This window comes from Dipodomys spectabilis, unplaced genomic scaffold, assembly GCF_019054845.1.
Source record: "Dipodomys spectabilis isolate Male_0828 unplaced genomic scaffold, ASM1905484v1 ptg000173l, whole genome shotgun sequence".
Taxonomy (NCBI): domain Eukaryota; kingdom Metazoa; phylum Chordata; class Mammalia; order Rodentia; family Heteromyidae; genus Dipodomys; species Dipodomys spectabilis.
The window spans coordinates 1,355,759-1,367,608 of NW_024870850.1; the positions used below are offsets into that span (position 1 = coordinate 1,355,759).

The window sequence follows — 11,850 nt, forward strand, 5'->3', positions numbered from 1 at the left end:
TTCAGTTGCTCTGGTAGACTCCATGCCACTATTAAAGATGACATTCTTCTCTGGTAGGGGGAAGAATTTCCTTCCAGGTGTTGTTCTTTGGAAGGAAGGGATTATGTTCTTGGTGGGGTGGTCACATTTTCTTGTGGTGTTTCAGACCATCCACAATGTGGTGAGTTCTTTCTGCATGTGTCTGTGGCCAGCTGGGTTGTGGATTTCCTTTCTTGGTCTTTGAGTTCATGGTGAAGGTAAAGTGGAAAGTCCAAGTGCATGCTGTCTCTGCTGCCATCACAGTATGTCATGGCTCCCCCAGCCACCATCTTTGCCGCTGATGACACCGGCAGGTGCTTAAATCTGTCTTGGTATGCAGGCTGCTTATAATTTTCTTCTTTTGTATTAATCCCTGTGTAATTGCAGCTTACATCATGTAACCAACCAGACTCTAAAATTCTGCTCTTCAGAGAGAGTTCTGTTGGTCCCCTGTTAATTTTCCACCATCTTCTGGAACTCCTTCCATTCCTGTCACAACCACCTCAACCAGCAAGGAAGACATGACCCGGGATTCTTCTCAAAGCAGTTTATTTAGGAACCTTGATTGTTAGCTTCTCTCCCTCCCCGCATCCGCACTCCGGTTATAAGCCTCCTGGATGGCCAATCCCGAGGTGCCACATGGCATATACAATAGGGTCGCAAACACGGAAGCAAGCCAGTAGCCAAGCCATAGCCATATAAGGAGTTGTTTTTCACAGAGAGCACTCGCCATCGGGAAGGCAGAAGGCGGAAGCCAGCGCCATCTGTGGTCGTGGCCACGACAAGCAGCCGCGCCATCTTTGGTCGGCTCCCGCAGCTCTCCACACATTCCTAGATTTTTAAAGGCAATTTGGAGATAGGGAGAGATTGAACCAAATAGACTCAAGAATATTGTAGAATGCAAATATATGAATAGACTCTTGAACCAAACATACTCCATGAGCACTTTAAAATTTAGAACGTTGATAAGCAGGAAATATCTTAGAGAACTAAGCAATATAATGATAGAAGGGCAGAACTTTAGTTTACATATTTAGGAAAGCAATTAGAAAAGACACAAGAAAAGGGGTAATATATTAATTAAAAAGGGTAGTATTAAATGCGGACTAAGCCTAAAATTGCAGTACAAATTAAGATTTTTCTCATAGGTAGATCAACCTGTGTCCAGAGCAGCAAGGATCAACAATGTGAAATCACAGCAACCAGATGCAGAAAACTTTCAAAATGTCAGGACCCCAACCAGCACACACAGCGACACAGGTTAAGGTGAGACCACAGTATCCAGATGCAGAAAACGTTCATGGTGCTAGGAATTTGACCAGCACACCCAAGGGCACAGATCAAATAGATGAGGGTCCAGCATCCAGGGGCAGGATACTTTCATAGTGCAGCTGGTCAGCCCAGTACCATCATGCAGCACTGTGAATACCCATCTGAAGACCAGTCACATGGGAGGCCTGCACTGCTAATGACCCAGAGTGCTAGGCCCAGACCTTTCCCTCCCAGGACACCATACTCGAAGAGGATAAAGAGGCCAGAAACCATCTTCATCCCTCTCATTTGTCTGATTCCAGCAAGAGACCACTGGTACTAATACTGGTTCAGAAATAAGACCAAACACCTTATGTAATCCTGGCTGCCTGTGGAAACCTGATTTGCTAAAAAGACAGCGGAGAGAATCTCCCTCTCACCTGTTGGGAGCATGCCCCTTCCAAAGCTCACGGTCACCCCTGAGGTCTGAATTTAGACTCCCTCAGACCTTACTTCAGGCCAGCCAGATAACCCACCAGTCTGAGAAGAGCTTGCCAGCCTGGGGGCCAAGCACGTGCTAGTGCACCAGCATGAGTTAGCCCAGGGCTATGCACGCGCCACTTGCCAGGCTTAGGCCAGGGCGGGGCCAAGCACTTACTACCAACCAGGTGCAAGCCAGCCAGCCCAGGGCCAAGAGCCTGCCAGTCCGATGCCTCACACCCACTCTCCGAAGGAAGTAGAAACCAACCCGGGGTCAGGAAGATGTCAGCCTAGGATACAAGTGAAAACAATTTCCTGAACCAGAATGTGGGAGCCCGCACCCTACAAGACCCACATCTGTCTCAATCCAGGACCTTGTGTGGGAACAATTTCCTGTGAAAGCAAAGTCAAAACCAGTGCCTTCCCTCCTACGTCTCAAATGAGATCTGAGTGCTGGAACGCTGCTACTGGCACCTCTGGAAATAATATGAATCCATGACTAGGGCCATAATGAGTTGCCATCTCCCTCCTCCCCTTCCCAGTATGACTAGCAGGAATTTGCCTATCCGAGACACAAACTGGGCCAAGACACTGGTCTACTGTGTGCTACAAACCGTGAACAAGCCACTGGGCTTAAATATATGACAGAATTCCATCCTTTTGCACATTCCCATCATAGGAATGATTACAGGAGTGCACTACTATTGACATTAACATCTGTACAGGACTGCACTGGAGCTCTGATTCTCTCAAGCTCCACCCCTTACAGAGCTGGGAGGACAGACATCTGCTATCCACACAGCAAGAAATCCCATAAACTTTTTTTTAATTGTGAAGGTGATATACGGAGGGGTTTCAGTTACACACGTAAGGTAATGAGTACATTTCTTGTCCACCAAAAAATTTTTGCCCCACCTAGATTCAGACAAAGATTTCCCTTTCTGTTCCAGAAAAAAAAATGCCCAGAAATTTTCAGGGGAAAAACATTGAATCTATAATGTCTTTTAGGAACATAGCCACATTCAGAATTTTAATTCTTCCAGTTTGTGGACACAGGAATTCTTTCCATTTTCTGGTTTTCCAATTTCTTTATTTTCCTGTATTTTCTTCATTATTATTTTTTAATTTTTTATTGTGAAAATATCGTTCCAGATGCCCCTCAGTAGATGAATGGACCAAGAAAATGTGGTATATAAACACAATGGAATTCTATGCCTCCATCAGAAAGAATGACATTGCCCCATTTGTTAGGAAATGGAAAGACTTGGAAAAATTTATATTAAGTGAAGTATGTTTTTTATTAATAAGTTTTTTATTGTAAAAATACCATACAGAGGGGTTACAATTACATGAGCAAGGTAATGAGTACATTTCTTATCAAGCATTGTTGCCTCCTCCTTACCATCCCTGCCCTCCCAACACCCCCACCCAAAGTTGTAAAGTTCGTTTTTTCACATAAGGACTTGTACATCTCTTTGTTGCAATGTATCCACTTGTATCCCTATTTAAACAATTTGTTTTTTCCCTTCTCCTCCACAAATTATACCAACATCAAATACTGTGAAAACAGGGATTACACCAAGGGGGAGTTTTTCAAATTTCTTACATCAAAGCTTTACCTTTCAGTATAGGAGTCTTTTACAGGTCTTTCATTAGAATTTGTATCCTAGGTATTTTTTTTCATAAAGTCAACATTTGAAAGTATGTATGCCAGTCCAGTGGCTGGAGTCCCTCACTCCATGGGAAATAGAAACAAACCTGGAACAAGGAAGATGCGGGCCAAATATATGAATGAAGATAATCTCCTGCACCAGCCTGTGGGAGCTGGTCCCATTGGAGACCCACATCTGTCTCAATCCAGTTGTGTGGGGACAATCTCCCTTTAAATCATAATGGGAACCAGTGCCTTCACCTCAGATCTCAAATGAGGTCTGGGTACTGGAATGCTGCTCCTGGTCCCTCTGGAAATAGATGCCAATCCAAGACGAGGGCCATAACAAGTCCCCCCGCCACCATGACTAGTGGATACCGTAGAAAATAAACCAGACCAAGACTCTTGTCTTCTGTGTGCCAAATGACACCAACATGTCATCGGGCATAAACATAGGCCAGGACATCAATCCTTTTGTACATTCCCATCATAGCTGTGATTCCAGGCGCTCACCACTGTTGACACCAACATCTGTACAGTACTCCACTGGAACTCTGATTCCCTCCATCTCCGATTCTTACAGAGCTGGGATGACAGATGTCTGCTACCCCACCCAGGTAAGAGATCTTATATACACTTTGTCCCAGCTGAAATACGTCAAGCATCTTCATATTCTCAACTAGGATTATAGGTGTTTGTCATTGGTTTTTGGTTTAGGATTATTTTTTTTCTATTCCTGAAAAAATTTCCAGTAATTTCAGGGAAATAGCATTGAATCTATGGTATACTTTTCGGAACATTGTTACATCCATAGTTTTAATTATGCCAGTCTATACACACAGGAATGCTTCCCATTTTCTGGTTCTTATCCACTTTCTTACTTCAAAGCTTTACTTTTCATCATAGAAATCTATTATGTCTTTTATTAGATTTTGGATCCTAGTTTTATTTACTTTTTGTAAAACCATCATTTGAAGTTAATATGACATCAATTGTGTGTTTGTTTAGTTTAGTTTATCTTAATGGAGTAAAAATTCAATTGGGCCAAACAGACAAAAAAAAGTTATTTTATCAACTCTAAGTAGACTGACCTTTAAATTTAGTTTGTGTATTACTTTAAATTTTCTAGTGTATATGGTAAAATGGATTTCTATATGATATGGGCACATGAAGTCTTTTGATCTAATGTGCTCATATCCATTACTGTTTATTTATTTCCTTTAAAAATTTAAATTATCTTAGTGCCCTACAGTGTTTTATTTTCATTCATGCATGTGAAATCCCTAATGTCTTAATAGAATATATCTAAGCTGTTGAAAGCAACAAAAATTAGATAATTTTTTTCATATGGCATTTGATTCTCAATACCACACACACACACACTCACACACACACACACACACACACACACACACACACAGACACACACACAACACCAAGATAGGCAAAACATAATTTAGGAGCCAAATCCAGCCTACTTTTCATGAATAAAGTTTTATTGTAACACAAAAGAAAAGTAACTTCATATTGCTACATTTTCCTTGTTCCATTCTTCATGTTTCTGTCCTTTTTATACTCTATAAGCTTCTTTTTTTATGTGCCATTAGATTTCTCCAGTCCTGCCATCCATACACTCTTGCTTGAGCACTTTAATCCATCCATGTATACATTCTCTTTATTCCTTCATTTAAGAAGACAGAGAGCATGATGCATCTTTACCGAAATCCCAACTAATAAGAAATGAGCAGGGTTCAAAATATTAGGCAAAAGCACTAAAATCAAATATTCTTCCAACCATTTCATTTCACACTATGAGGATTCAGTATTCTACACAATAATATAGACTCAATTTGCTTAACATCATCTTATGTGGACATATGTACATAGCTTTACACCTTTTCTGCTTGTCCTAGACATATACTAGTTATTGCAAATAAGGAAAACCATGGGACCTATGTTTCTTTGGGTCTGGCTTACTTCACTTAATATAATTTTTCCAAGTCTTTCCATTTCCTAACAAATGGGACGATGTCATTTTTTCTTATAGAGGCATAGAATTCCATTGTGTGTGTGTGTATGTGTACATACATATATATGTGTGTATATATGTGTCACATTTTCTTGATCCATTCATCTACTGAGGGGCATCTGGGTTGGTTCCATATCTCAGCTATGGTAAATAATGCTGCGATAAACATAGTTGTGCTGGTAGATTTAGTGTACCCTTGTTTGTGATCATTTACGTATATCCCCAAAAGTGGGATTGCTATGACCATATAAGGTGATGATAAGTGAAATGAACCCCAAGATAGAGACACAAATGGTTTTTCCTTTCTTGCTATTGTTTTTTTTAACATATTTCTAATGCACTATGTGGTTTTTTTGTTTCTTTGGTATGTTCCTCCCCCATGGTATAACACCTGTTTTCACCGTATTTGATTCTGGTGCCCTGCATCTTGCATATTTCTAATTTGGGGAGGAAAAGGGAAAAAACAAAATGCTTTTGATGGGGGAGGGTGCCTGCTATCCATAGTCCCACTCTCAGGCCTGGTGAGAGGGAGTTTTGGGGGTTTCAGGTTTGTAGACTGTTAACATAGGCCTGGAGCTCTGTACCCAGCTTTCCCAGGTAGTCACAAGAGCCTTAGGAACAGAGCTTAGGTCCCTGTTCTGTTCTGGTATGATCCCTCCCTTTTGGAAGGGGGCTTGGATCAGAGAGCTTTGGGATCCCACAGGGATTGCCACCCAGGGAGTGGACTCAGTTGGGTTACTCATGAGGTCTGTAGTTGGTGCTGTGCTGGACCACAGAGCCTGTGCTCTGGAGGGTAGTATGGAGTTGGCAGGTTCTCAGTCAGAAGGTCTGGGCGTTGGCAGGTACAGATGGGGGGGTGGCTCTGCTGATGCTGAAGGGTCTCCTCTGTGGTGGCATGGGGAGTCCTGGTGCTGAGGTCCCAGGTGGAGGTTGGTGCAGCAGGCTGATGTGGGCTGCAGGAGTACATGCTGGTTTGCAGCAGAGGTAGAGGGAGGTGGCCAGCCGGCAGCCAGGGCAGCCTTGGGGCTGTCTGCCTGCAGCTGCTAGGTGTTTCTGTGGAGATGCCTATAGAATCTTGGTGGTGCTGAGGCTGTGAGAGCCAGGGTGGCAGCAGGGAGGGAGCAGGTCCCAGCAGAGTGCCAAGTCTTCAGGAGAGTTGGCCAAAAGAGCTTAGAGCAATGGATTGGTTGTGGCTATGGTTTCCTGGGAACCTTGTGTGGGGTTGGCTGGGGCCCAAGGGAATCCTGTCAGCACTACAGTCTTGGGCTGAGTTTGGGGACTTACCCAGTAGTGCGAATTTCTGGCGATTGTAATGGCAGTATTGCTGAGTTCACTCCTTTCTCATAGCCGCCCCAGGGGAGGAGGTGGGTTGAGCTGGGGGATTCGCTTGCAGATTCCCTCCTAACTTTCTGTGGGTCTAGTGTTGAGCGCTTTCTTCAGTTTTTGGGTGCTCCTCTGCTTAAAGTCTGCAGACAGTCCCAGAGCAGGGGGGGGGGGGGGCAGCAGGAGCCTCCTGGTGAAGCTGCTCTGCAGGGGTCCCAATCACTGTCTCTCTTTCCTCTTTCCTTATTTGCCTGCTAGGATAGACCTCTTGTAGTAGCAAAAGTGTTTAGGAGTTTAGAGTTTGATTGGCATGGATCTCTTGAGGTAAAGTGTGGCTGTGCCCCTAGATCTTCTTTTGGTCCAAGAAACATAGTGGGGGATACCTGTAAGAGCACTGTCATGATGCTGGAAGGGATGTGGTCAAAGGGAACGCTACTGCATTGTTGGTGGGAGTGTAAACTTGTTCAAACGCTCTGGAAAGCAGTATGGAGTTTCCTCAAAAGACTCCACATAGAGCTCTTTTCTGACCTAGCAATCTCACTTTGGGGAATTTAACCAATTGATCACAAACAAGGTTATATCAAAGCTACCAGCACAACCATGTTAATAGCAGCATTATTTACCATAGCTAAGATATGAAACCAACCCAGATACCTCTCAGTAAATGCATGGATCAAGAAAATGTTTTATATATATATATATATATATATATATATATATATATAAAAATAATGGAATTCTATGCCTCCGTCAGAAAAAGATGACTGCCTCTTTCGTTAGGAAATGGAAAGACTTGGAAAAAATTGTATTAACTGAAGTAAGCCAGGCGCAAAGAAACATAGGTCCCATGTTTTCCCTTGTTTGCAGTGACTAGTACATGTCTAGGACAAGCAGAGAATGTCAAAGGCTATGTACATATGAGCACATGAGATAATGCTAAGCAAAGTGTACCCCAAGACTGGGACACAAGAGGTTTTTTTAATTTATTTTTCTTTCTTGCTTGCTAGTGTTTTTAATGTACTTACAATGCACTATGTGATTCTTTTGTTTGTATTGTATGTTCTTCCCCCATGGTATAACCCCTGTTTTCACTGGACTTGATACCGGTGTTCTGCACCTTTATACACATTTTTCTAATTTGGGGAGGGGAATGGATATTGCAGAATGCTTAATTGGGGATGCAGGCTGACCCATTGTGATGACGAGATGTACAGGACCCTATATTGAAAATGAACATTACAATATTGGGGTGGAAGGTTGGGTGGGACGAGTTGGGGTTGTGGGGAGGGAAGTGATGGTAGGGAGAAAATAAAGGAGGAGGTAATAAAGCTCACTATGAAATGTGCTCATTACCTTACTCATGTTACTGTAACCCCTCCTGTACAGCATTTTTATAGTAAAAGAGGAAAGAAAAAAAACAAAAAAAATGTTAAATAGGGATACAGGTTGACCCATTGTAACAATTTGATGTACAGAACACTATGTTGAAAACAAACTTTACAACTTCAGCAGGGTGTGGGGGGGAGTAGTTGGGGAGGTGGGGAAAGAAAGGATGGTAGGGGAAAAACAAAGAAGGAGGCAACAATGCTCGATAGGAAATGTTCTTATTACCTTACTCAAGTAACTGTAACCCCTCTGTACAGTATTTTTACAATAGAAATATAGAAAAATAATATAGACTTAACTCTAATAATGGAATTGTAACGTCTATATGAAAACTCAATAGAAACTGGTAAGTATTTTGATCATATCTTGATCACCATGCTGAGGAGTTGGAAATAAAACACACATATATTTTTCAATTGTTAAACACCATGCCCTTAAGAAGAGAGCATGCACAAAACATTTTTGTTAATATATTGTTTTATTGTCAACTAAAAATTTAATTAACAGAAATTAATAGTCACTTACATAGTCATTTCTTTGTCAGAAATATAAATGTGAGAAGAGAGTTAAAGTCATCCTGATCAGGAAAATCCATGAGACTCTTATTTCCAATTAAAGGTGAAAAAGCTAGAAATGAAGCTGGGGTTCAAGGTAACCTTGAGTGAAAATGGTAAGGACAGTCTAGGCCTAGAGTTCAATCATGTATAAATTTACTTAATATCAGAAGAAACATGTAATAAGAATTAGAAGAGACAAAAAACGAATGTGATTGTGTTCATATGTCTTAAATATATGATTTGGTAAAAAAAATAGTACAGAACCCACTAAGTCAACCTAATTGAAACAATAACTAATGCTTTCCTTATCAAATTCAGAGTTTTCGAATATGACAAAAATGTTCATGTGTCAATAGAGTGTAAGAAGTGATACCATTATAAGAAATAATCTTATGTATATTTAATGCAGAAATTTCTATTTACCAAATTAATAAAGGGTTATTAAACAACAATAATTGCCATGTGGAGCAAACTATGAAGCATTACAGACATTAATTTTAAGACAAAACCCAAAAGGTTCTTCTACATTGTAATTTTAAATTGAAGAGTAGTTTAGTAGCTTATACAAGTCATTTCTGAGGAAAGCAGAGTGAGAGGGAAGAAGAAGAGTTAGAAGGATATAGAGATAGACAAAGAGAAAAAGAGAAAGATAGATATATAGAGAATGGTCCCACGAAAGAGACTCGGGATTATTGTAAAAGGAAAATATGTGAGTAGAAATTTACAAGTACTGAACTAAACAACCTCTACCGATCATGTTAAAAGATGAAACTTTGTAAAGAAAAAAATACTAACGAAATTCATTAAAGGACTATGCAACATGGTAGAGTGTCACAAAGAAGTTAATATACTTGAAAATTTAGAAAAATGATTCAGAAAGACAAGAGTGAACATAAACTGAGAAGAGGGGATAATATTAAATGCAGATTAAATAGGAGGAACCAAACTATACCAGGAACAGTTGAATTTAAAAAGTGAGCACCACCACTTTTCGGCTGCTACTAGTAGAAAAATGAGCAAAAGACCCTTATTCATTGAAATAATAATTTCACAATACAAAGTAGTATAACAATGAGAAATTACTGTAGATTTATACCAGACATATATACTAATCAAGCATATGAGTTTAAACATGAGAAAATTAATTTCTTCTACTACATAGTCTTTTATCCCTGAAGCCATGTAGAGAATCTCTGTTGAGCATTAACAAGATATTGTAGCACCTTGGGGCAAAAATGCAGCTTAGGAGTCCTGCACCAGATGCCAAAATGGAGAAGACCTCCACTGCCACCATGACCTTCCCCTTGGCACTGTGGTAGACAGGCAGGAAGGTGACCCACACACAGCAGAACACCAGCATGCTGAAGGTCAGAAACTTGGCTTCATTGAAGGTGTCAGGCAGATTCCTGGCCAGAAAAGCCACAGTGAAACTGGCCAGGGCCAGGGAGCCCAGGTATCCCAGGACACAGTAGAAGGCAGTGAGGGAGCCCTTGTTGCACAGGATAATGATGTGGCCATGTTCAGACTGCGCATCTGTGTCCACAAAGGGAGGATAGGTCCCCAACCAGAGTCCACAGAGGGTCACCTGGATCAGGGTGCAGATGGGAATGATGAGGTTTGGAGCCCCTGATACCAGCAGCCACCTCATCTTTCTCCCTGGGGAAGTGGCCTTGAAGGCCAGGACCACAGTCACTGTTTTGGCCAAAACAGTAGAAACAGACACAGTGAATGCAACCCCAAATGTGATCTGTTGCAGGATGCAGGTGACTGTGTTGGGACGTCCAAGAAAGAGCAAGGAACAGAGGAAGCAGAAGATGAGGGAAATGAGCAAGATGTAGCTGAGAGCCCTGTTATTGGCCTTGACAATGGCAGTATCTTGGTGTTTCACAAATATCCCAAGAACAGCAGCAGTGAGCATAGAGAAACAGAGAGCCATGCAGGCCAGAGCCATGCCTAAGGGATCTCCAAAGGCCAGGAAACTTTCAGCTCTCAGGAGGCAGTGGTCTCTCTGGGTGTTGGCATACTGATGATCTGGACACTTCACACACTGTTCCATATCTGTTAAGAAGTTTAAGCTGCCATTATCATTAGTTCTTGTTGTGAAGCCCCTTTCTTCAAAGAAATTAGGGTATTGTTCATTTGGATATAATTCTAACATTAAGTATCATAAACCTACTTTTATTTATTTTCTAAACCATAACTTCCTCTCATTTGCATCTTTTTTATTTTGGCTTTTGTATTCAACTTTTTTTCTTTCAGTGATGATCACATCTGTTGATAATGTGACATTTGAGGCATTCTAATGTACCAGTGACTTCCTACACCTTTTTTCTAATGTTTATTAACAGAACTATACCCTGTTCTGCAATCCAATTGAAAATTGTAAATAATATGTCTTACATTTTCCTACATGTCTCTGTAAAATATTAATTTTATCCTGTGGCACATCCTTGATTCATCTCATTCTACTTTTCTCTCTAACTCTTCTGTGAAGTAGTAGGAACAGAGTAACCACTCCTGGGCACATATTCATGCTCACTTCTTAAAATGAATCCACCTTTCTAATACTTGCTTTGTGATATGAGCAGTTCTGGGCAGAGGGAAATATATTTGCAACATCCATGTGTTCTGTGTGAACAAAATGTAAATTTTAAGATGACTGTGTTTACTTTCATATTAGAGTTTATAGTTGTATTAACCCTAGGTGATAAGAGAGATTAATGAAATAACTTGGCCTGCAGTAGACTAGAAAATACCATTAAAATTTGTAACTCAAGCTCATGACCTATCATATATCAACTAGCAATACTACCACTTGTGAAAATGAAATTATTAACAGAGAGAAGTAAAATGATGTACAACTTTTGCATTGACTTCATTAAATTGAAGAAAACGGAGGAGAGATGAACAATTTCTTAGTAAGTTACAGACTTACCTGTCTCATTAGCAATCTCATTCTCTGGGCAAAGGGTACAATCAAAACAACAGTCAGCTTTTCCTTCTTGATGAGATTTCCTGAATCCAGGACAACAATTCTCACTGCAGACAGAGTGAGGAGTCTGAGGAAAATCAGGTATATATCAGTAACTCTTCAAACTTTCTTAACTAGTTCTTCAAAAATCCATTGTTTTAAAGAATCAGATTATTAAGCATAA

The 11,850-nt window shown here is 40.8% G+C and overlaps 1 protein-coding gene across 1 annotated transcript in view; it reads right to left on the reverse strand.

The window, feature by feature from the left end:
* Nucleotides 1-101: 101 nt before the first annotated feature.
* Nucleotides 102-11,850, reverse strand: part of LOC122119862 (vomeronasal type-2 receptor 116-like) — a 38,998-nt gene continuing 27,249 nt past the window's right edge. The window contains exons 6-8 of the mRNA XM_042693929.1: nucleotides 11,631-11,754; nucleotides 9,854-10,753; nucleotides 102-391 (exon numbers count right to left, since the gene is read on the reverse strand). Of these exons, the coding sequence (XP_042549863.1) occupies nucleotides 102-391; nucleotides 9,854-10,753; nucleotides 11,631-11,754 (1,314 nt within the window). The remainder of the gene's footprint in view (nucleotides 392-9,853; nucleotides 10,754-11,630; nucleotides 11,755-11,850) is intronic.